At 40.7% G+C, this 26074-nt stretch overlaps 2 protein-coding genes across 2 annotated transcripts in view; one reads left to right on the forward strand and one right to left on the reverse strand.

The window, feature by feature from the left end:
• Nucleotides 1-5475: 5475 nt before the first annotated feature.
• On the reverse strand, nucleotides 5476-17116 carry GCM2 (glial cells missing homolog 2 (Drosophila)). The gene is made up of 6 exons (XM_006891627.1): nucleotides 17028-17116; nucleotides 16729-16846; nucleotides 11834-12086; nucleotides 10829-10941; nucleotides 7914-8039; nucleotides 5476-6411 (listed from the first exon to the last, which is right to left on the reverse strand). Exons 1-6 carry the CDS (start codon nucleotides 17114-17116, stop codon nucleotides 5476-5478), a joined length of 1635 nt encoding a protein of 544 aa, XP_006891689.1.
• Nucleotides 17117-21506: 4390 nt separating this feature from the next.
• Nucleotides 21507-26074, forward strand: part of SYCP2L (synaptonemal complex protein 2-like) — a 111097-nt gene continuing 106529 nt past the window's right edge. Inside the window, exons 1-4 of the mRNA XM_006891628.1 lie at nucleotides 21507-21560; nucleotides 22484-22549; nucleotides 25227-25364; nucleotides 25456-25575. Of these exons, the coding sequence (XP_006891690.1) occupies nucleotides 21507-21560; nucleotides 22484-22549; nucleotides 25227-25364; nucleotides 25456-25575 (378 nt within the window). The remainder of the gene's footprint in view (nucleotides 21561-22483; nucleotides 22550-25226; nucleotides 25365-25455; nucleotides 25576-26074) is intronic.

Raw genomic sequence — 26074 nt, forward strand, 5'->3', positions numbered from 1 at the left:
CTAAGGTAGTGTGTCACATTATTCAGTAGTTCTCAAACCACTTTGATGATTTATATCATTATTTTGGCAACCTACGTGCTATTATTTGCTATAAAAAGCCCCAAACTCAAATCCACTGCTGTCCACTCAATTTCAACTAATGGTGCCCCACCACCAGGTTTCTGAGGCTGTAAATTTTAAAAGGAGCTGATCATTCTCTTATGATGGAGCAAGAAAAACTGATGGATTTGAACATCTGGCCTTGGATTAGCAGCCCACCACAAACTATACTGTGCTCCTAGGGCTCCTACTTACTTAATATTTTTCTTTAATTTGTCTTGACCTAAAACAAAATTTAAAAATCTATTGGAGTTTCTATTATGCTCCACTTTACACTTTACACTTTAAAGTAAATCCATTTCTATTAAAATAAAACACTGGTGGGCAATCCAGAGTCATTCTGTCTGCTAGAGAAACTTTGTGCCACATGTTGGGAAATGCTGACCTCAGGTCTGCTCACTCCTGCGCCTGCTGCTGCCATCTGTCCTGCGTGGACCCCTTAGGTCCCATACTGAGGCTTAAGCACATGGAAACTGAAAACCATGCCGACTGCTGAGCAGTCAGTTTCTCCTGGTGACGATTCATCTTTGTGTGTCTGAGTATAACGTCATCATACTGAGTTTTTGGTGGCCGTGAACTTTTGGAAGTAGATCATCAGGAATTTCCTCTGCGGCACTTCTGGGTGGATTTGTACCAATGGGTATAGATATCAAAGTACAAAACTTAGTAAATACACCTGGAATTTCAGTGAGAGCTGATAAAAATAAAAGCTAATATTGTATGTGGTTATGAACAGGACTCTGGAGATGGCCTGAATTCAAATGCCAGCCCAGTAACTCCCTAAGTCACTTCATCTCTTGAAGGAAGCACAAATGTTTGCTATAAAGATTAAATGAGTTAATGCTATTGTTGCTAGGTGCTATCAAGTCTCATGTGACTCATAGCGACCCTATGTATAATAGCTCTGAACCCTGCCCTACCCAGAGCCAGTTTCCCTGTCTCTGACACACTTAACCTCCATCACCCCAGTTACTGTATCAATCCATCTTATCTGGGGTCTTCCTCTCCTGTGCTGTCCCTCTACCCTTCCAAGCATATTGTCCTTCTCCAAGTTCTTCAATTTGGCAACACACTCAATGAATGTCAGATGGACCTTCAAAATCTTTGCCTCTAAGGAGCAGTTTGGCTTCACCCACTCCAGGACAGAACTCTTTGTTCTCTTGGTAGTCCATGATATGTTCAATACTCTTCTCCAGCACCACAACTCAAAGGCATCAATTCTTCTTCTGTCGTCTTTACTCATTGTGACCTTATATGGCAGAATAGAACTGCCCCCTTGGGTTTCCAAATCTGTTGATCTTAAAAGGAGCAGACTGTTCTTCATTCTTCCATAGAGTAGCTAATGAGTTCTAGACACCAGCAGTGCATGGTTCAAAATCAGGAAAGAAGTGTGTCAGGGATGTGTCCTGTGTCCAGACCTTTTCAATCTATACACAGAACAGATCATTCAGGAGACTGGGCTTTATGAGAAGTAATGTGGCATCAGGATTGGAAGAAGACTCATCAACAATCTACATTATGCAGATGATACAACCTTGCTTGCTGAAATTGAGGAGGACCTGAAGCACTTGCTGTGGAAGGTTAAGGACTGTAGATTTCAATATAGATTGAAACTCAAGAGGAAGAAGACAAAGTTTCTCACCACTGGGCCAACTGGCAGCAGCATGCTGATGGAAAAGGGATTGGGGTTGTTTGGCCCCACAGTCAACATTCTTGGCACCAGCAGTCAGAAAACCAAAAGATGAATTGCATTAGGAAAATCTTCTGTCAGGGACTTTTCCAGAATGCTGAACAGCAGTGATGTCAGTCTAGAGACTAAGGTGTACCTGATCCAGACCAGGGTCTTTGCAATATTGTGCATCAGAGTTAGACTATGATTAAAAATGACAGAATAGATGCCTTTCATTTATAGTCCTAGAGAAGAGTATTGACAATACCATAGACTGCCAATAGAACAAAAAGGAGAGAGTGAAACCAAGTTTTTCCTTGGAAATAAGGATTTTGAGGCTTCATCTCACATGCTTTGAGCATGTTGTCAGGGCAGATTAATCCTTGGAAAAGGACATCACTCATGGAAGAGTGTAGGTACAGTGAAGGAGAGGAATCCCCAGATGAGATGGATTCACACAGTAACTAGGGTAACAGGGGTAGTTGTGTTGAAGACAGTACAATTGGCTCAGGATAGGGCATGGTTCAGGTCTATTTGGCATAGGGTCACTGTGAGTCATAGTTGACTGAACACCACATAACTACAACATGTGGAAAATTTTCTTGGGTCCAAATATGCAAGTCCCCACGCCTTAAAATTGTAAAATTGTGCATGGAATGGTAGCCAACTTTTGACATTTCTTAATGAAAACATTAAAATAAAATAAAAATGGGAAGGATAGAAGGTAGCTGGGACTGGTGGGAAACACTTAGGAACCCTTTGTTCTTTTGCATATGAAGAACATATTCTTCTGATTCAGGCCATGGTCTTTTCAATTGCCCACTATGTATCTGAGAGCTGGAAAATGAATAAGGATGACAGAAGAACTGATGCCTTTGACTCGTGTTGGAAAAGAGAACTGAATAGCTCATGGACTTCCAAAAGAACAACCAGATATGTCTTGGACAAAGTGCTCCTTGGAGGCAATGATAATTAAGGTTTGTCTCACATACTTTGGGCAAGTTGTCATTAAAGCCTGTTCTTTAGAAAAGGACATCATGCTTGGAAAGATGGAAGGTCTGTGAGAGAAAGGAAGACCTCCAATGAGATGGATTGAAACACTGACTGCAGCAATGGACTCAAGTATGCCGGAGATTAAGAGGGTGACACAAGATAGGAGAGGGTTCAGATCTGTTGTTCATAGTGTGACTATTAGTTGTACTCAACTGCACCTAACAACCACTACCTTCACTTCGAGTTAACTCTAGCATCTTTGGAGCTCTAGTGGCGTAGTGGTAAGGAGCTGTGCTGCCAACACAAAGGCATTTGGTTCAAATCTACCAGCTGCTCTGAGGTAGAAAGATGGCCAATCTTCTGTGCAATTTATTGCCTTTGAAAACTTGCTGGAGGGTCAGTTATGAGCTCTGATTTACAAATTTAAAGATGATGCTTTTCTTCTCCCTCTATTCTCAGGTATTTCTTATGTAGAGTTGCCAATCTTATTTGGCAATTAAGTATTTTACTTAGTACTCTGAGTTGTGTCTGTACTCCAAGAATAGCAAACAACAAATGCTAGCAAGGTTGTGGAGAAAACGGAACCCTTATTCACTGTTGGTGAGACTGTAAAATAGTGCAACCACTATGGAAGATTGTAGGCACTTTCTCCAAAAGTTGAAAATAGAGATACCATTTGACCCAGCAATTCCACTACTGGAAATATACCCTAAAGAAACCAGAACTGCCACCCAAGCAGATATGTGCACACCCATGATTATTGCGGCTTTGTTTGCAATAGCAAAGAGTTGGAAACAACACAAGTGCCCATCAAAAAACCAATGGCTAGAGAAGCTGTGGTATATTCACACAATGGAATACTATGCTTTATTGAAAAACAAGGGACTAATGAAATATTATATAAAATGGGTGATCCTGGAAGACATTATGCGGAGTGAAATATCTCAGTCACAAAAGGACAAATACTGCGTAGTGACACTGTTGTAAAGTGGGACTGACATCAAAGTTGGTGGAAAACTAAGAGGGAGGGGATAAATAATGTATACTGTATTAAAACAGATGAGGGAGAAAACTGTTTGGGAGGAATATATGATTAGATATTATCGTCATGACAAAAGTCCAGAATGAAAGCAGGGGCGGGGGGACTGTATAACAATGAAAGTCGTTTTGTCTTTTTACTTTTCAAAGAGAAAAGTGAACTCGGGGGGAGGGGTGAACAGGGAGGAAAATGTGCAATAATGAATGAAAGGAAATGAAAAAAAGAATAGTTGCAGAACTTAAAGAACATAAGTAATATGTATGTGATGATCAGTTGTACATGTAGAAAGACAGCTGAAATAATTTCTCCTTTGCTATGTATATTTTTTACCACAAAACATCTAATATTAAATAGATAATATTTTTAATCATTCAAAATCCAGGGGGAAAAGTATGTGTACTCCAAAGGTTTTGAATAGCAAAAAGATTTTAATAACTACCTTCACACCAAAACCATATCTGAGACTGTGAGCATGTCACAGGGTGAGGCAAGGTTCAGACCTTGTTGTTCATGCTCCCAACAACAATAGCACAACAAACCAAACTCAGTGCTATTGATTTGGTTTTGATTTATATCTCCAAGGCTGTAAATCTAGATAGAAGATTTCTGATTCTCCCCAAGCATGGCTGGGATTTGAACCATTGTCCTTTCAGTTAGCAGCCGGATACTTAAGCACTAGGTGACCAGCGTTTCTTCCCCTCTCCAATTTCCATTTTAAATATATCAAATATCAGCTACATTAATACCTTTTTTACATTGAACAACATTGTCAGTCATATAGGAAAATGAACATTACCAGTCACATTTATGAAAACAAGTATTATTTTATTCAAACAAAGTATCTCTAATTTTGAAGGGTACTCAAGAAAAGCATATTTAAAAAAAAAGAAAAGCGTATTTTAGCAATAATCATAATCCACTAAGTAGATACAATGATCACTAGCTACTTCTGTCAGGAAAACAATCACAAACTTTAGTTAGTGGATTTTGAAAAAAAAATTATTAAACACCAATTGCACTTTGTTATTGTCAGAGATTGTTTTAAAAAAAAAAATCAACCACAAATCCTGTGATATATACTTTATCGAGAAGATGATTAAAATTATTTCCTGGAGTGATTTTAACGGATTCTATTCCCGAGTAATTTGCTGTCTCTGAAAACCCTTGAGGATCAAGTATGGGTCAGTTCTGGTTCTGACTTGATGGCACACAACAACAAGAGTAAAATAAAATTATATAGACTGATTCAGGAAGTAGAATTGTAAAGGTTTCTCCCTCAAGTGATTTTGAAAGCCTGTAAAGACCAAATGAGTCTTTGTCACATTCCCTGCGTTAATGTGGTCTAACGGGGAAAAGCTTGGGATCTTTGGCCTTTACTCCTGCTAGTAAGTGAAGAGAACTTATGCCAAAATTGAACTTTGACCATCTCAAGTTTGATAGCTTGTTAATTGGAGCAAGTTGTACCTTTCAGATCTACTTCATGCACTGTGGGAGGTTTTTAAATGCTAGCAAAACTTTGCTGTACATCTAAACATTTCTAACCAGTAATTTCTTCACCCAGTCAGCATTTTTACAACTACAAATATGTCTTCGTATTTAAGATGACTGTCTCAGCTCAACAAGCTTTACCATTCTTTTGCCTGTGCGTGAATGTTGTTAGATGTTGTGTTGGCCTTCAAAATTCCTCATTGTCAAAGTTAAAGAATTGACCCATTCTCTCTGAATAACTAATCCCAAGACCCACTGCTGATGGATACACATCCCAAACTGCTGCCTGGTCTGCCTTGGAGGGAGCGGATTCTTGAGAAAAATCCAGTGTGGGTTTGATGAGGAGGCATTCTTCTGGAATTCTCACAGGAAATGATTCTGTTGGAGAGGCTTCCCAACAGGTATTGGTGGGAAAGTTCAAGGCTTCTGGATAAATTGACATGGGTGTGTTTTCAGAGATGTAGTTACAGCTTGAAAGGCTCTTCAGCTCGTGCACATCATCGCTGTATTTCAAAGCAGAGGGCTGGTAAGTCTGGTAGGACACTTTGGTGGTGGTAGTGATGACAGTCTGGAGGGCTGAAGCAGTTGGGGAGGGGGGAGTGAGGTACCTGCAGCGATACTCTGGGTTATAATATGGGCAAGGGGTCATGGCTGGGAACTGACCACAGTCAGTCCTTTCCCCAAGGCCAGTTTTCCCAATAGCTGGCTTACTCCCATATTGCTTATTGGTGAAATCAAAGCTTCTCTCACTGTTGCTATAAGCATTGACATTACATTGTAGTGCATTCAGATGAACCCACTCTCTGTCATTGGGGCTATTCGTGGAATCTTTAGAAAGGTTAGAGTATGGGCTAGCATGTGTATAACTAGAACTTGCCAACTCATAGCCACAAGACAGCCCAGGCAAAATTCTTGGATTGGGGTATTTCTGAAAGGATGACATTCCATCTCCTCCAAAGGTAATTAGATCACAAGAAGCTTCATAAACATCTGAGTTTGGGAAGGAAAAACATGGCTTCCCTGGAGTAGAGAAGCCAGAGTCAGTTGTTAAATCAAGCTGTTCTTGATTTTCCAGGGGCGATACAGTGCTGAAATGTCCATTGTTGGCTTGATGCTCTTCTGTCTGAAAAAACTGATAAAAATGCAGACATATGATATGTCAGGTGTGTGAACATTTTCCTATGTAACAAGAGCAGAATAATCGAGTACCTTCTAACTAGTGAACTCCGTGTCATGAACCCCAGGCTGCTCAGGAATATGACTTGAACATTGGTAAGACATATATATAGTTTGCGCTTACTCAGCAGTGAATATTACTCTTCTGAAAGAGGAAGGTTTATGGTAGTCAGGCAGGATGTGTCTGAGTGGTATATAGTCTTGTTATCTCCTGTATCATATTTATGAGAACTAAAGTTCAGGAGTAACGCAGACCTGGGTTCAAATCTCAGCTTTGCCCCTCACTAGGGAGCTCTGGCAGTGTAGACCATAAGGAGTTGCATTGCTGCCCCAAAGGTCATCTCTCTCTAGTGGTGCAAATCTACCAGCAGCTGCTCAGGAGAAAGATGGGCAATCTTTTCCCATGTGATTTATAGTCTTGGAAAACCAATGGTGAGTCAGTTATGAGTCAGTTTCAACTTAATAGTAATGAGTGAGTGAGCCCCTCGCTGAGGAAGTTATGTAATGCCTAAAAGCCTGAGATTCCCAAATTGAATCAGGGTGAAGTCTTTCTCAGGGAGGAGTGATAGGGAATGGCAAAGGACACACTGACAAAGGAGACTGATCAGAACTGGCTTTGACAAGCACTGTGGCAATTGGACAATTAAAACAGACTTACAAGGGGGGAAAAAAAGAAGAATGAACTGGGGAGGAGGGTAGAGAAAATAGTGCAACAATGAATGAATGAAAACCCAAAATCTCTGTAAATGTTCATTAAAATTAATAAAATTTCATAATAAAAAAGATATACTTAAAAAGTAGAGTTAAAGAATAATAATCTCCTCTTAGGAGTTCTGATTATGAAATGTGTGAAAACCTTAGACAAGTGTCTGGCACAAAGAGGGCTCTAACAATGTCATTGCTGTCACTGCCACTCTCTATCTGCTTGGCATGCTTTGGTGGAAAGACAAATGGGATCAAATCTTCCAGAACTGTCTTTTCTTACATAAGTCAGACAATAGACTCTCTCAGAGATGTGCTCTTAGCTCCCTGGGTAATAAATAGATGCCTTCTCTGCCTTTTCAATGCCTAAACCACATGCCTCTAGAAACTCTATGAACTTGGAGAAACTACAATAGTTATAGAAATTCTTTAGGCTTTTTGTTCATAGGGTCACTATGAGTTGTGTTCAACTTAATGACAATCAACAACAAAATTTCAGTCTTACTATTGGATGATAAGGGAGCCAACATCCACCATGATTGTATTACCACCTCTCAAAAGGGTCGCTTTTGGCTTTTCTTTAAGAACAGACTTTAGTCCTAGCCAAATGTTAGTTCAATCTCATTTTTCTCAAGCTATATTGCTTCCACATAATATCAGATCTTTGTATGACACTCATAATTCACACACAGTTCAGTGTACTTTGCAATAAAAACAATCACAATGCAAGGCCAGTGCTGCAATTACCTTGGACTCTCTAATTCTCTTTCTCTGGGGTTGGTAAGAAGCAGCCATCTGTCTCTTAATGGCACTTCTTCTAGCTTCCGTCTCAGATTTGCTCTCTGGTCTTGGGTGGTCATGAACCCCCTTAGCCTGTGTTAATAAAGAAATCAGTCATATACATGCTTCTCTGAAGAAAGCAAGTAACACTGGCCAAAAAGCGGTACTGCTTTTCCCAGCATCATGAACTAATACTATCACCATCAGTAACAAATTTTTAAAAATTACTCACAGTATTCTCCATGCTTCAGCTGTAACTTTGCTGAACTATATAAAATCCATTAGTGTGCTTGTATTCTTTTAAAACTTCCCCTCTCCCAGAAAAAAAATCCACTTTCTGCAACCTAGTGAACCCTGCTCATAGCTCTCCTTTAAAAAGTGTGTGTGTGTGATTTGAGTGAAAGTTTGCAGAGGAGATTGGTAGCCCAGCCATTCAAGCACATTCTGTTTTATGACACTGACTGCTATGCTCACTTTGTAATTAGCACTCTTCGCAGGTCTGCCTGTGATCCCCACTTCAGTTCTATCTTTCTCTCCTCTCCTTCCTATCATTCGGGTTTTATCTCTGGGCAAATGCCCCCCCTTCTCATCTTATGTGGTTGATAGTTCAAAGGACTAAGTTATTGGTCCTTGGTGTTACTAGTCACTGCATAATTTCTCTATTATTTGGCTAACAGTTGTGGCACAAGGGAGAATTCAATTCCAGGCTCAAATGGTGGCTTATTTCTAAAATTTTAAGTAAATTGCTAGCTTTTCCATGAAACAAGACTTAAACTTCTGAGTTGAACTAGTCATGACTTTTTTCTAAATTTTCATTGCTACTTTCTACTTGGCATTTCCTATGCTACAATTACCAACTCCTTTTCATTATTTAAGTTTCTGACTTTAAAATAAATAAATCCTTGAAATGAAGGGGAAAACATCACCCATGATCCTTCCATCCTGATAAATGACCTAAAACTACAGCTTGGTTCACCATTACTTGCTCTTAGGTGGTTCTAGCTCACATTATTGTTGTTATTGTTGTTGTTACATGCTGTCGAGTTGCTTGTGACTCATAGTGATCCTACGTAGAACAGCCCTGCTCTAGTGATCCTATGTACAACAACCCTGCTCTATCCTGTGCCAATCATATTGTCTCTGACACACCTACCCCCATAACCCCAGTCACTGAATCAATCCTTGTCAAAAGGGGTCTTCCTCTCTTGCACTGTCCCTCCACCCTTCCAAGCATGACATCCCTTTCCAAGGACTGATCCCTCCTTGTAACATGTCCAAAATATGTCAGATGAAGCTTCAGAATCCTTGTGTCCAAGGAGCAGCCTGGTCTCTCTTTAAGACAAATCTGTTCTCTTAGCAGTCCATGGTATAGTCAATACTTTTCTCCAGCACCACAACTCAAAGACATCAATTCTCTTTCTATCATCCCTAGTCATTGTCCAGCTCTCTGATGCATGGCAAGTAATTGTAAAGACTGTGGCATCAGATGCACCTTAGTCTCCAGACTGACATCGTTGTTCTTCAGTACTCTGGAGAGGTTTCTGAGAGCAGATTTTTACAATGCAATTTGTCTTAATTTCCTGGCTGCTGTTACCAAGAGTGTTGATGGTGGAGCCAAGCAAACTAAAGCTGTTAACAATCTTAATCTCTTTACCTTCCATCATGATGCTGCCAATTGGCCCAGTGGTGAGAATCTTTGTTTTCTTGATGTTGAGCTTCAATCCATATTGAAGGCTGGAGTCCTTGACCTTCTGCAGCAAGCACTTCAGGCCCTCCTCAGTTTCAGCAATCAGGGTTTATCATTTGCATAATGCAGATTGTTGGGTCTTCCTCCAATCTTGTTGCCACATTTCTTCCCATAGAAATCAGCCTCCCAGATAATCAGTTCTGCTTATAGATTGAAAAGGAATGGAGATAGGACATATCTCTGGTGTACACACATCCCAATTTTGAACCATGAAGTGTTTCCTTGCTCTGTTCTGATGACTGACTCATAGATTTCACATAAGCACAATTAACTGTACTGGGATTCGCATTCTTCTCAGAGTCAGCCACAGTTTGTTGTGGTCTACACAGTAAAATGCCTTTGCATAGTCAATGAAACACAGATAAACATACCTCTGGTACCCCTGCTTTCAGCCAAGATCCCTCTAACATTAGCTATAATACCCCTAGTACCATGGCCTCTTCTAAAACCCAGCCTGCACTTCTGGCAGTTCTCAGTTGATATGCTATTCAAGTCATTTTTTGATAACTTTCAGCAGAATCTTGCTTGTGTGTTACATTTATGATTTTTTTATAATTTTTGCACTCTGTCAGATCACCTTTCTTTGGAATGAGAACTGGTGGTTGTCCTCCAGATTTCTTGGCACAATGTGGTGAGTTCATCCAGGGCAGCATCTGTTTGTTGAAATATGTCAATTGGTATGCCATCAATTCCTGACGACTTGTTTCTTGCCAGTTCTTTCAGAGCAGCTTGAACTTCTTCCTTCATCACCACAGGCTCTTGCTCATACATTTTTTTTTTCATGAAATTGTTCTGTGTCCCCCAATTCATTTTGGTACAATGACTCTGTATACTCTTTCTATTTTCTTTTAATGCTTCCTGGATCATTTAATACTCTGCCCAAAGCATCCTTAAGTATTGCAACTTGAGGCTTGAATTTGTTCTTGAGTTCCTTCAGCTTAAGAAATGCTGAGCAAGTTCATAATAGGTGAGCTAATTTCATGGGTCCAGGTTGGCCCTCAGGGTGCTACAGCTTCCATTTCTAGCTATTGGAGCTGTGTTTGGTTTGGCCCAGAGTTCCCAAAGTACATGGCAAGAGATTTAGTTCCTAGGGTCAAATAAAGATGCTCTCACAAACTGGTTTCAACCCACTTACCTGAAAAAATATAGCATTGCCATCCAGCCTCCAGAAGTTTGTCACAGGGTATCCACTGTGCCCTCGGCAGGGGATCAATTCCAAAGAGGAATGACAGTTGGGACAAGTTTTCTCTGTAAAATCCAAAGGAGGAAAAGAGCAATTCTAATATTCACAAAATAATTGTGGTGATGTTGCTAGATGCTCTCGAATCTGCCAACCAAGGAACAGCAGATTTGAACCTTGTTCTGTCCTGCACCATCCTCCTGATCTCTCTCATGGGCAAATTCATTCTTGTTGTGTCACCGTCCCAAGGAATCTCATTGGCAGTCAGTCTCTTTTTCACACTAATAATCCCAAACCAAACCAGCTGTTGTTAATTGATTCCAACTCACTGCAAACCTGTACATATCACGGTAGAACTGTATCAGCACATCCCCCCCCCCACACACATACACTCCCACCTTCCAGGTCTTTCTCCTGAGGCACTTCTGGTGGATTCTAACCACCAGGCTTTTATTTGATAGCCCAGTGTTACTCATTCGGGCCACCCTAGGACTCCTAATAACAACCTCTAGCAACATGATGCTTTCCATATGTGTTGCTATCCACGAATTGCTCTCTGGTGGCCTAACAACAAGGAGTTGAGCTGCCAACCCAAATGCAAGTGGTTCGAATCCATCAGCTGCTCCACAGGAGCAAGATAGACATTCTCCTCCCAAGCAGCTGACAGCCTTTGAATAGCTATTGGAGGGTTAAAGTATGAGTTGGTTCCTACTCAGCGGGTACACAGTAACAAAAAGGGACAAAGGTGGGCAGTCAGTCTCCCTCCCTAAAGAGCTATACCTTCAACCAAGGCGTCCTTTGAGTAGGAACCAACTCTATGGCAGTAGATTTTTTTTTCTTCTCTGATAAGAAATTTATGAGTATCTATTACTGACAGCCTCAGTCCCACTATTTCTCATGGAAGAATGGCAGGCAAATGGGGAGTAGGAAACTTGTGACCCCACCTGCTCCCCAGCTTACTCTGCTGCTTCAGCCGGGCCTTGTCGCAGATAGCAGGCCGCAACTGCAGGCGGGATCCATTGGGCAGGACACAGGCCCGCGCACACAGCACCACTCCTAGGCATGACTTCTTGAGGATGTGGCCATTGTGGTTGTTGGTGTTGCGCATGGCCCAGCCGCTCAGGTGGCGCTGGGCCTTCTTCTCATCTCCACGATAGATGAAGCGCACGTAGCCATCTGGCCACTCGCAGAACCGGTCAAAGTGGATGGGCTCCTGTGAGGGGCATGGAGGAGGAAGATGTGATGTTTATCCAGCTCCTGCTGCACCCCTTATGTCTCTACTCCACCCTCTCCAAATGCACTAGAATAAAAATGAGTCCTTCATAAATTGTGTATAAAACCTGGAAACAATACCATTACAAAATGCTATTCATGCAGTGTTCCCTCCACTTTTCCAGCAACTGAGTAGTCACACCAGAGACTTCTTACACAGAGTGTATCTTCTCCATGCTGCTGCTGTTATGGCTGCTGTTGTAGCAGAGCAGATTCTGACTGACATCGACCCCACGTGTGCAGTGTGGACCCCTTTAAGGGATTTTCCATGTTATAACCTTTTAGAAGTAGGCTGCCAAGTCTAATATCCAAACAGCCTCTGCGTAGCTTCAAACAGTTAACTTTTCATTTCTTAGATTAGGGTTTAACTGTTTACACCATCAATAATAAGTTAAGAAATTAATCCAGCCATCACAACACAGATACATGATGGGTACTACTATTAGCCCCATTTTAAAGAACAGGAAACTGAGGCCAGAGGCGTTCATTGACTTGCCTCAGATCATACAGCAAGCAAGAAACAACTCTAGGGTATATATCAGAATAATCTAACTCTAGAGCCTGATCTTCCTTAGAATTGTGGTGTATCAATTCTTGGTTTGTTTTGATGTTGAAAACATCTTTAAATTCATTCTAAAAGCTATTAGAATTCTCTGTCTCTGAAACAGACTTTTACTTGTAAATTGCTTCATTTTGATCCATTGGAGTTCCCTCCTACCTTCAAATCTCTTTGCTCTACCATCATCCTGGAAATCAAAGTCACACCAGCAATGATTCCCAGAGCACATCCAGAAACACAAGAGAAGCTCTCCTCCTTACCCCCAGATAAGCAGCTTTCTGAATCGACAGGAGTGATGGGTCTGATCATAAAGACACACCTGGAGCAAGACAGTGCTGTCAAGTCAGCCAAACCCAGGCTGTCAGGCCCTTCACCCTCCTCAGAGCAGCCTGGGCTCACTAGGCTCAACTAAATGTCACATATGACTTTGTTTTCACATTCTGTTTCTGTCTACCATTATACACTAAGCACACTGCAAGAAATGCCTTTCTCGTGTATAAATTTCATATCAAATGGCCACATACTGTTTACTATAAAATGCATTTAGTGGCACAGTGGTTAAAGTAGTTAGCTTCTAACTAAAAGTTTGGTGGTTCAAACTACCAGTCACTCTAGAAAAAAAGATGAGAAAGTCTTCCTCTGAAAGATTCACTGTCTCAAAAGTCCTTACTTTGTATTACAGGGTCATGAGTAGTCAGAATTGATGCCAACAGCATGTTTGGGGTTTTGGTACTATTTACCAGGTGCTCTTTAGGGCAGCAATTGGCAAATAGGACTGATGGTGCATTTGTATAATCTGTGAGCTAAACAATGGGGTTTATAATTTTCAGTGTTTGGGGAATAGTTGGGTTTTTTAAAAGAATTCTATTTCGTGATACCCGAAAATGGTATTAAATTCAAATTTCAGAATTCACAAATAAAATTTTGTTTGCATACTGTCACATGTATTTATATATGGTCTATGATTCTTTTCTCCTGATGAGGGTAGAATTGGGACAGAGATGGTGCACCTTGCAAAGCCAAACTGAGCCAGTGATTTCTTACGGAATACATGTAACTTTCTGAAAGACAGGGATCTTTTTCTTATTTATAGATAAGGAAATGAAAGTTAGAGCAAAACTTCCATAGGACAGAGCCAAAATTTAACCAGACAACTATGGATAACCAAGTGTACTGGCTTGCCTGGTTTGATGGTAGCACAGAGTTATCAAAATTGTCACCATTTGTACATCTCCCTCCTGCTTCCACACCAGGAAACTGAGATCTAGTATTGCCACAGCATGAATGTTCTCAATCAGTCAGCTTACACTTGCATTCATTAGTAGTATATTATTCTAACATTAAAGGGGCTCTGGTGGCTTAGTGGTAAGGAGGAGTGCTGTCAACTCAAAGGTATGTGGTTTGAATGCACCATCTGCTTTGTGAGAGAAAGATGAGCAAATCTTCTCCAGTGTATTTACTGCCTCAGAAAACTTGCCAGAAGGTTGGTTATTGTTTAATTCTGACTCAATTGTACGCAATATTTTAACATTAGTAAGGTGAATGGGTGGTTTTGTTCCTCAAACCACAAGGAAAACATTGATATCAATATTCTTATTTTAAAATGTTCATTTGTACTTTGAAAGTTTGCTCAGAAAATGAATTTTTAAAACCATCATTACTCTAAATAGATATTTCAACTTTTCTGTGAAATATGACAATTGACTCAAACTGTTATGTTAACTTAAAGTTGATCAAAAGTGAGACGTCAAATACATTGCCATCAAGTAAGAATTGACTCAGAGCTGACCACCCAGATAGTTTTTGAGAGGTTGAAAATTACTAGGAAGGAGATTGTTCCTCTTTCTCCTGTGGAGCCTCTGGTCCAGAGCCACCAGAGCTCACCAAAGTGAAATGAATAACAATAAATCTATGTTTGCATTAAATTTGAATGCCTTTTTTTTAAGTTACCATTTCACTCTGAGGATCTGAGTATCAAGCTGACATTTTCTCAGCAGATGGCATTCTAAAACTTTTCCCTGTAAGAGTGTTCACTAGGCTTCCATGTTTCACACTAGCTACCAAGGTGGTGAACCTGGACATGAAGCCATACAGATCGTATTTTTTTAAAAAAACAAAACACAGTCAGAGGATCCTATGATTGGGTTTCAAATGCTCTGAAGTGTTGGCAGGAGTGCCTATGTATGTGCACACATGCAGACATGCACACACAGAGCAGGTGGTAGAGGCTGAGATTGTTATCTGCTAACACCACTTGATGAAAGGCAGGAGCTTGAAACCAAACAAGTTCAGGAACTTTCTCAAGGTCATGCAGCCAGCTCAGCTTTGTCATCCAGTTCACCAGAGCAAAGCTAGAACAGTCCATCTCCTCACCTCTCTGTCACAGTGCCTGGTCTTTTGGAAATGTTACCACACTGCCCACTTAGTCTCCCAAAGTAAAATTCATTCCTTTTCCTAGGAGAGGTCATTTCTTAGAGAGGGTCATCTTGCTTGGAAAAGGGGAGGGACAGTAAAGGAAAGGAAGACATTCGACCAGGTGGATTGACACAGTGACTAGAGCAATGAGCTTGTGTGTGTCAGAGACTGTGAGGATGGTACAGGATAAGACCAGGTTCAGATCTGTTGTTCACAGAGTTGCTATGAGTTGTACTTATGACTTGATGGTATTTATCAACATTTCCTAGGAAGTCTTGTTAATACCTGAGAGATGAGACATCTTTAAATTATTTAGATGTGGCCCTTTCCTAAATCCAGTGGTGGTGGTGTTCTGTTGTTGTGTACCATCAAGTTGGAACCGACCCATAGCTGACCCTCCAGCAATATTATAGAGGAAGTAAACGGAACAGGAAGATTGCCCATCTTTCTTCCACAGAGCAGCTGTTGAATTCAAACCACATGCCTTCAGATTAGCCGCACAGCCCCTTACCATGAGGCCACCAAAGCTCCCTATATTCAGTATTAGATTATTTTATTTAAATAAAGACCAGTGGGCAAAAGTCAGTGAGAGTGTAAGGTGGTCTTCAATCACAAAAATGCATAGTGGACCTCCAAGGAGGTGGACTTTAGGACAAGTGTCCCACAAGCATGTACAACCAAAAGAAGTGTAATGCTCAATAGATGATGCAAGCTTGCTAGTAAAGGGCTGCCCATCTTTATATCTACTTGGCACAGAATTGATTCTGCATATGTGCAAATCTCTCATCCCTTACACAATGGCATGCTAACCTCTGCCTTGTCAAGTCTACTTCTACTTACTTTGGGAAATCAAAAGTCACTCATTTACCACTGGGTCAAACTAGTGTGACCATGCATATTGCCCACATTAGTCTCTGAACTATTATTTTTATATACCTTTGGTTGTAAAAAAAAAAAGTCACCCTTAAAGGATAAAGATTTTGCATGTTTCCAGGTTTACTAGGAGAAATTACTTCTCTAACCTTAGAGAAGTAAGCTCAGAAGCAACAGCCAAAATCCAGATTACAGAGGCTCTTTGAGCATGATAGTTTTTCTTATAATGACAGGAAACCTCTTAGAAACTGTGCTGCTTTCAAGCAGCCAAGAGCATCTGCAAAATTGCCCAAATCAAATATGCTTATGAGTCAGTTTTGTCAAGTGAAAACAAGGGTATCTACATATATTGATTCCACCCTCCCATAACTTTCTTTTAGAGAATAAAGCATAGACAAGGAAGAGAGTCCCCAATTTCTTTAACCTCAAACATAACCCATCGCATCAGAACTGATGCATAACTGGATCTCCTGCAGATTTTCAGAGACTTTCACAAAGAGGAAAATTGCTCATCTTTCTCACTTGAAGCCCCTACTGGATTCTAACTGGCAGAAAGGTGGCTTACAGTGCAACTCTCAAAGGGCTAGCCACCAGAATTCCCTAAAATCACATTGCAAGTGGTCACATTGGGGGCGGGGCTGGGGGAGTCTGCACAGAGTCGAAAGCTTTGAATGTCTTCTCCTCTCTTTTAGATAGGCAGCTCTCCTCGAGGACACACACACTTTGTTTCACACACCTGAGGCATCTGCGGGTCATTGATGTCCCAGTTGAGTTTCATCCCATAGGAGTACAGAAAGTCCGCCTTCTGCTCCGAGTCAGTGGACATCTGCTCCACCTCACTCGATTCTAGGTACCTGAAAAATAGAGGAAAAAGAAGGGGGCGGGAACCATCCAAAGCAACCAAGAAGTGCTCAAGCGAACCCTCCATATAAAGAAGGCATTGCTTTCTGCCTGTACGTGTGTTAGGAGAGGAAGAAAAAGAGCCACTATTTAGAAATCCAGGCTGGGCGCTGTCCACAACCCTGGTGCTGAAACCTCTTGCCCAGAGTGCCGCCGTGGCGCATAGAGGGGCTAGCAGCATCTTTATAAAGCTTCATCTCCCCAAGCTCCGCCTCCCAGCCCATGTCCAAGCTCCCAGCACCAACGAGCAAGGACACCCCTCCCTGACAGAATGAAGAACGGAGCAGGAGATGGAGCTGCGTACTTGGGACAAGAGGAAAACTGAAGGGACACGGGGAGATTGAAATGCCTCCTTGAAGTTAGAAACTTTTAAGTGGGTACTAGGAACTAGCAATTTAAATATTAAATATTTTAACTTATACACTTATTTTAAAATTTTTGTTTATACCATCATTCACTGTTTTTAAGTGTTTTGTATTTATACCATCATTCACCTCTATACAGTTATTCGTATGCATTGCATTTCTGTAAGTTATACCTTGTTCCTATTTGCTAATTGCAATGGATGTATTGTCTTTATCTTGATTCTTCCCAGGTTGATCCTCCATTGTCTTGGTCCTTGTAGTGTTCTCTACTTATTACATTTCTTCCCCTCCCTCTGAGTCCAGTTACCCTCCTAGCACAGTTAACTGTGTCTCCGTTTCTGGGGTTTTGCAGAGGATTTCTGGAGGAGGCTTTTGAGGTGTAGAGTTTCAGGAAATGTCCCGATAGTCAATATTCAATATACTGGACGACACTGGAATCCTATCTGGCCAGCTGGTCCCAATCTGATTAATCGCGTCCACTGCTCCTTGTTTGGGACTTATTTTCCTGGCAATGGGAAAATAGTGCCTACGGCAAGTACTGACCTCACACCCCATTCCAAATATCCAAACATCAACCATCTGACATCTACCTATTAATTAATTTTAACGTGACATCCGTTCAAAACCACACAAAGTCTTGAATCTTTTACTTCTCTTCCTGCCTCAGCAAGATCACATGGTCTGCCTGGACGCCAGAAAGCTTTTCAACATGAAAGTGCTAGTTTCAACTTGCTGAACAATCTCTCACAGCAGGCGATTGTTAATAGAAACTGCTCTGTGAAGCGCCCTGGCCCTCTTTTCAGCGAACAACTTCAGCATGGGCATACCTGTCACACTTCAGGTCCACCTCCGCTGGTAATTCTGGAAGACTCACTAAGCGCCAGGCACAAGAAATTCCAGGGAGCTGTGGAGGGACTTGCTTGCCGCAAGAGTTAAGAACCGAGTTAAGAACCGCCACTTGTAGAGGGAAAGATGGCAGGTGAGCTCTGGCCTGTTGTGCATCTCAGCTTTCCTCCACCTGGGTTCACTCCCTTATCTGCTAAGTTAATTAGAACTCAGTGAGTTCCAATGCACCTGAAATAACTCAAAGTCTTGATTTGTATTCCTTAGAAATGGCACGACCAAATCGGTAGAATCTCAATCCAGGGGACCCAGAGAAAGGCGGGAAAGGGTGGAAACGCAATGGGCTTTCCAGGATAAGGGAGAGTGCCTTCTTCATATGAACATTCTTCTTGTCTGGAAAAACGTTTCCCAAAAAGAAATTAAAGCAACCTATGTCATCACTCTTTGGCCTCGTCTGAGCCTGCTCCGAGGTGGCGAAGGAAGAATTAATCCATTCTCTGCTCTCTCGTTATGCAGTCTGTACCCTTCCATTCACGATACTCAAGACTCATTGTTGTCAAGTGAGAATCAACTTATAACTGACCCTACCGAGGGTTTTCCCTAAATAGCCTGTAAATTGCACAGGAAGAGATCGCCCATCTTTCTCCAGCCGGGTCCCTGATAGAGTCGAACCTTTGCAGACAAAGCAGCTTGCAAAACGCTGGTCACTGTTGGGAAGGATGCGCAAACTCCAGACGTGGCGCGCACAGTGGAGCACAAGTAAGCGCTCAGAGAGTTGCTGTGGAGAGCAGGGCAAGCACTTCCTGTGGTTTCCTCCTTTGGTTGCCTATACAGAAGAGAAAGCTGAGTATAAATGGTGCGAAGCGGCCTCAGTAAAGGGCAGAGCCGGGCTATACAATGGAAGACATTTCAGCGCAACCAGTCTCCACTCTGGGGAGATATTACCTAACTCAAAGGCAGATTCTGCGCTTTTTCTAGGTCCTATTCCAGCTGAGCCTCTGCGCCTAAGAAGCGAGAAAGCACAGACGTGAGTAACTCATCCCTACGTTCACTAGCCTCCTGTCCTCTTTCATTCCCTGTTCCACAAATGTCGTGCGACGTCAGGGTTAAAGTCACTCTTAAATAAATGATTACCTTGTAAGCCTACGTGGGAATGGCAAAATGAATCTGCTGTCGGTTTGTTTTACGGACTTTTCTGTTCACCCACCGCCAACGGTCTGGCTAACTGCCTGTTGTTCAGCTTCTTTTGTTTTGTTTTTTCCTTTTGTCTTTGAAACATTACAAATATACTTCCTTTTTACACATACACATAAGTACACATATGCACACATATATGTACACATGTACACGTTTTGTCAGATGCGTTGGTTTAAGAGATTTATTAAACTATAAAATATTTAAAGAAATGGCTTCAAGAAGAATTTAAAATTACCATCTAGAAAGAAAAGACTATATCTAATAAAGGAATAATTCACGTAGTATCTCTAAAGACGGGATAGAGATGGATAGAAGGATTCACAAAAATCAGAATTAAACAAAAAATGTGAGAAAAGGGAAACTACATTGTGGATATTGAAATTAATATTGTAAAATGAAATGTGTATGAATGGTCAAATGAAAAGTTAATTTCCTTTGTAAACTTTTACTCAAATCACAATAACAATATAATTTTAAAAATCTCACTTAAAAAGTAAGTTACTTATGAGAATGCATCGAAATTTATTTCCATTCTTCCCTTGCAATATTGCTCTTATTTCTATTAGTACAAATGGTCAGAGAATAATAGTTCATGTCTCTCTGTACTTTTAGAAAGTTCCTAGGCAAACTTCAGACTTCAAAAAGTGTAACTTGCTCATGATTAAGACCAAACTGGTTAATTGTATGCTTTTTTCTAAATGGATTCTGATGTCCTAAGACATATGAGAAAACCTCTACCATAGTCAGATGTTTTAAGTTGCCTCCAAATAATGTCTGGATAAAGCATATTATTATAGAAGATGAAGTGAAAATATTTTAAGAATTAAATTATATTTTTTGCCTATTTAATTTCATCTGTTTGAATACATTACAAATTCTTCTTTTTTCCCCCTTATTGTGTACCATCAAATCGAATCTAAGTGCCATAGGAGGAGATAGCCCCTCCTTCTCCAGCAGAGCATCTGGTGGATTTGAACTGTGTGCCTTTGGGCCTACAGCGTAGCTTCTTGCATTACAGTTTTATAGTATGGAAACAAATGTCACCTCCAGAAGTCTGAAAATAAATTTCATTATATTCTCTGAAATAAAATGCACTTTAATCTGAACTTTGTGTTATTTTTAAACTATTCTTCCAAACTCTAATGTTTGTATGGATTTAGAACCATATTTCCAACTGTCTTCTCCTTGGTTGTTATTTTAATTCTGTAAAATCTGGTTAAGTAAAAAGAAAAGGAGCAAGCCTTTAAATTTGTTAGGTTTAGACAAGTCGTTTCAACTATTTGCTATTGTTCAAAGTCACACAAGTGGACTTCAAATCCCAGTGACCCCATGTGACAGAGTAGAACTGCCTCACAGGGTTTCCTCGGTTCTTTGGAGAACATATTGTCACATCTTTCTGTCCTTTCTTTCTCGCAGCACCTTCGACCTTAGCAGGGGAACACTTTAACAACTATGTCCCTGGGGCTCTTTCACGTAAGGATAATTTCATATCATATTTTTCAGAAGAGGGATATGACAAAATTACAAATAAGCACAGTTTCAAACAGATTGGAGAGGTGTTGCAATCCTGTCTGGTTTTCTTTTGTCTGATCCTACATACCACCACCCCACCCCCATGTTGTTTTTAAAAATATTCTTTATTTTTTAAAAAATGTTCTGTTTTGGTATAAACAAATACTGCTGGAAGCATCGTGAAATTAAGTATTCCGTTTCATGGAAACCAAATAAAGATAAATTTTTACTTCCGGAAAGTTTGAGTTTGTTTATTGATCCTTAAATACATATTTTACCTTAAACCCAAAGCAAAGCAAAACATGTTGTTCTTTTGTACTATCAGTAACGCAGCCAGCATTTTGGGTGCTAGTTTAGCTTTGTTGCAAACATAGTAATGGACCAAAATCAGAATTCTGGTGGATGGTTGAAGTGAGGGAAATAAAGCCTTTTGGAAAGGCTGGACTTTAGAAAGCAAAGAACTTTTAAGGTCTTCGTAGGCGCCATTGGTATTAGTAAAGCCTTTCCCTAGAGGTGGCCCCGTTGTGCGCGGGAGGAAACGCGCAGGTGGTCTACCCTGATTGCTGGTTATTTGCATGCAGATACAAACACGAGACTATTAAGTTTCAGGGGCGGGCTCAACCCCCGCGTTCCTGGAGGAGATTCCAAGTCTTAGCCTCAGGACGCAAAGCCCACGGCCCTGGAGCGCCCCAGCAGCATGGCGGTGCCAGCGGGGCAGCAGCATTCGGTGCGGACCCTCAGGACGCGGGAGGTGAGTGATCCTGGGAGACCAGGAGTCCCCGTTCTACTGCCACCCGAGGGGGTGAGGGGTAGCTCTTAGGACAAAAAGCCTCCGCCTCTGTCAGAGGCCTGGGTGACAGTCCCTGACCCCTATGGGACCAGCCCTTTAAACAAGCGCTTCAACTTCTGGATTTTGATGGTTACGGGGAAGAAATCCCACAACAACAACAACATAGAGTAAATAAGTTGGTGCTTATGGCAACCTCCATGGGACACGCTGCCGCACACTTTTTAAATTGACGATCGTGCTTAGAAATACGTTTGCCGTCATTTGTGGCAACGTGTTAAGGATAATCATTTGTATGACATCAACCATCTCCAGTGAAGGTGCTGGTGGATTGGAAGCTCTGCGCTTTCTGTTTATTTTGGCTTGTTTTAAGAAGACCTAGAAACCTCTGGGCCCTAACTCCTAAAGCTCTCGGGAAGTCGCCTGTTTAGAATGCGTGAGATCTTTTCAAGTTCCTCAGGATATTTTTTCAATCCCGTTTCCCTCGGTGTGTAAAGTGCAGGGAGGTTAATTCCCCATGTTTGTACTCTTTTGCCAGGGAGTATGAAGGCTCGCGCATTTTCTAAGCTGGACGTGGGTTCCAGTGGCTTTTTTTTTGCGGAAAAGGAAGACTGGAACTGCTGACATTTAGATCGGCAACCCAGCACAGCCTTACAAACATCTTTATTTATCACTGAGTAGAAATTGATTTTGTATGACCATTTACTCAAGTGACTTCTTGTCATAGGTTATATTGTATTTGTCACAGTGTTAAAGCAGATTGGATAAAGTCTCTTCACTTGCACAAATAGTGAGCTGGCCTTAGTTATGAAAAACATTTAATGCTTTTGTCCTACTTAATGCACTTCTTAATAAAAATGTTTACAAACTATTCTAATTACACACAGAAGGAAGATCCTTTGCCATCTGTCAAGAAAAATAAGCATGAGGCAGCCAAGGATGATGTTTTCTGGGTAAAAGCCAAGTTTATGTTGTGTTTTATGTGTGTCCTCTTGTGTGTGCAGGGCTCTTTTGCTCTTTGCAAAGGGTATTTTAGCTTGCTTTTTAATGTGTCTTAGACTTGCTAGTAATACTTTTCTTTTGATGGCTAGTAAATATGATGGTTATGATAATCACCACCACCACCAAAGACAACATTAATATCCCTGATTTTAATGACTTTGATTTCACCTTTTTTTAATCTTAATTTCTTCATCTTTAGATCGGTGGCTCCTTAAGCTCAGCACATCACATTGGCCTCTGCGCTACATACTTGTATACAGTTTCTCCCAGCTGCTGAAACCAGAAGCAATCTACTTTGCTGTTGTTTTTCCCTACTCTTCCCCACACAATTTCTTATCTATTTAAACTTCAACAATCTTACCATCTCTTCTTGTCTAAGCTCTGATGTTCCAGACATTATTCTTGGTAGATCACACTGAACAAAACAAATACTCCTACCCTAATAGTTTATAGCTCAATAGAGCTTAGACAAAGAAGCAGATTAACAAAGTAAAATAGCAGGAAAGGAAAGAGCTGGGTATTGTGATGGAAACTAAGAGGGCTGATGGTAGTAGGTATCTCAGTTACTTTGATATAAGGTGGTCCTTAAACTGAGATCTGAAAGATGGCATGAAGCCAAAGCCCAGATGAGGGTGGTGGAAACTGACTAGACTGCAAAATGCAAAGGCCCTGTGCTAAGGAAGAGCTTGCTAGTATTGCTTAGCTGAAAGGTTGCTAGAGATCAGTGGTGGAAGGCCTAGCACACCAAGGCAAAGAGCTTAGCTAGTGTCAAAGCAGAGCAGGATGGGGAAGAGTTCTAAGCAGGTGTGAAGCATGAGTTTCTGTGGAGTAATTTGGGTATGAATCCCAGCTGGACAATATCCATCCCACCTTTTACCTTCACAACCTTTGTGGTATTAGCCTCATGCAGAGAGTGCCCTTGTGAAAAGAAATTTTAAAAATGGAAAATATCTGTAGAGCACATGACAAATAAAACCCTTCCCTAACATGGATGCTTAAGAAAGAAAAGATTCTCTTAACTTCAAATGTTGCTTCTCCATTTAAATCAGTACTAAAAAGAAACGGGATGGTATCTCAACGCTAAATATTTTATATCGCTTTTATATTTTAAAAAAATCACAGGAAGAATCTGGCAGTCATGTGTATATATTTAGAAGTATGTCTTAGTTACTGTTCAGGCAGAAAAGGTCAACTTCAATCATTAGACTCTATTTACCTATTGACCACTACCTGGAATTAATAGTTTTGAAGTAATTTTCCTTTTTCCATTATGATCTATTATGCCACTTAGTGAATCTGCTTGGATTTTTCAGTACTTTAGAATTTCTAAACTGGCTTCAGCCAGGTTACTATGACAAAGTCGTTCTCCCAGCTGCTCAGACCAGCAGCAGTCTTCTTTGCTGCTGCTTTCCCCCCTAACCTTCCCCACACAATTTCTTGTCCATTTAAACTATATCATCAGCTTCCCACTCCCCGCCCAGTCTAAGCTCTTTCATGCCAAGCATTATTCTAGGTAGACCACACTGAACAAAACCATGACACTTTTGCCCTTACAGAGTTTATAGCTCAGTAAAGTTTAGATAAAGAAACAGATTAAAGAAAAAGAGCAGGAAAGGAAAGAGCAGGGTATTATTGTGATAGACTGGGGATGACTTGGCCAGGTTAAAAAGAAAAATCAAACACAACCAATCTATCTGTATAATTAAAACAATTTTTTTTCCTTAAGTCAGGGACTCTCAAACTTTAGCATCTATCAGAATCACCTGAAAGGCCCAACCCTAGTGTTTCTCATTTCTAACAAGCCCCAGGTGAAGCTAATATTGCTGATTCTCCCAAACACTGCCTTCAAGTTGTTTCTGACTCATAGGAACCCTTTTAGATCTATTAAAATTGTCCCATAGAGTTTCTAAAACAGCTTTGGTGGCATGGTGTATGTTGCACTCTGAACCCTAAGGTCAGCAATTTGCTTCCCCCAGCTGCTCTGAGGAAGAAAGTCTCCTCCCATATTTTTTTTTAATTTAGGTTGTTTATTTTTCATTTCAATGAACATCTACAGAGATTTTGGGATTCCATTCATTTATTGTTGCACCCTTCTCCCTGCACAACCCCCCCCCCATTTGCTCCTCTCCTTGAAAAGCAAAAGAAAAACTCACTCATTGGTGATGGATAGCTCTGAGTCAGAACTGACCCACTGGCAGTAGTTTGAGGTTATAGGGTTGGTCTCTAAGTGTAATCTTTACAGAAGCAGATTGCCAAGTCATTCTCCCACAGATTGGCTGGTGGGTTTAAAGCACTGTGCCACCAGGGCTCCTGCTGGTAATGTAAGAACCATGCTTTGAAAACTATTCTTTTTTTAAAAATATTTTTTAAAAAAAATATTCTTAAGCCGCAAATGACTCGACGGCACATAACAACATTCTTTTTTTTTTTACATAACAACATTCTTAAGCCAATAAAAATTTATGTCTTTTGCTAACTGATATTAACAGTTTAAGGTCTAGACCTCTAGTCTATATTTGCCCTTATCATTTCTACATAGAAATATTTTTGCTAATGAATTGGGCATAGTACTATGAAGCACATGTTCTTAGGAGAAAAAGGATAACTTGCAAACTATTCACTTTCCAGCTTCAATCACTCATTTCTGGTGTCTTGGATGGTAAAGATTATCAGAAAATAAAAGAATACTTTCAAGAGAGAGTGTGCTATGTTCCTCAAAAATACGATCATCTTCTATTACCTCAACTTGACAAATCCATACATAAGGCAAGTATCTTGATTTATTAATGTGCCCAGAGATACCAATATGTAATCAATCACCTGTAAGGGTTTTAATTTTGTGTGGTCTAATACCTAGGAACTGGATCACCATGAATTTCAGTGTGTTTCACTCTTGCTGAAGTGCATTCAGCAGTTCTTCCTAGATGACTTCAAAGAAGAGGAGCCTTTGCTAATTAAGCAGGGGTTGATCCCAAAGATAAGTGTCACATTTTAATTTTATACAACATTGAGTAACTTAACAGGGAGCTCTGGTGGCCTAATGATAATTTAAGGAGACCTGGTGGCATAGTGGATAATGTATGGAACTGCTAGCCAAAATGTGGACAGATTGAATCACCAGCTGCTTCACAGGAGAAGGATGGGCAGTCTCTTTCGCAAATTTAAGTTTCAGAAACCAATGTGGGGTCACTATCAGTTGGTGCTGACTAGACAGTGGGTGTGATTCTTTTTGGATGGGTTGGATTATCCAGGAGCCTCTCCTTTAAAAAGCCATTGTGATTTCCATGCAAGATTATTTTTCCCTCACTGCAAATGTCAGGGAAAAAAGGTCTAAATGAAATATGTTCTGGGAGGGTTTATAGAAATGCATTCTAAACCATGCCCAGGTGTAGCAACTTAATACCAAATGGAATATATGTCCTCAGAGGGCAGGGAAAACAAATTCTGTAACTGGAAGCTTTTTTAGGGAGAGGGGA

The sequence above is a fragment of the Elephantulus edwardii genome, unplaced genomic scaffold, assembly GCF_000299155.1.
Source record: "Elephantulus edwardii isolate Elephantulus edwardi_28Jun2011 unplaced genomic scaffold, EleEdw1.0 scaffold00101, whole genome shotgun sequence".
NCBI classification, from domain to species: domain Eukaryota; kingdom Metazoa; phylum Chordata; class Mammalia; order Macroscelidea; family Macroscelididae; genus Elephantulus; species Elephantulus edwardii.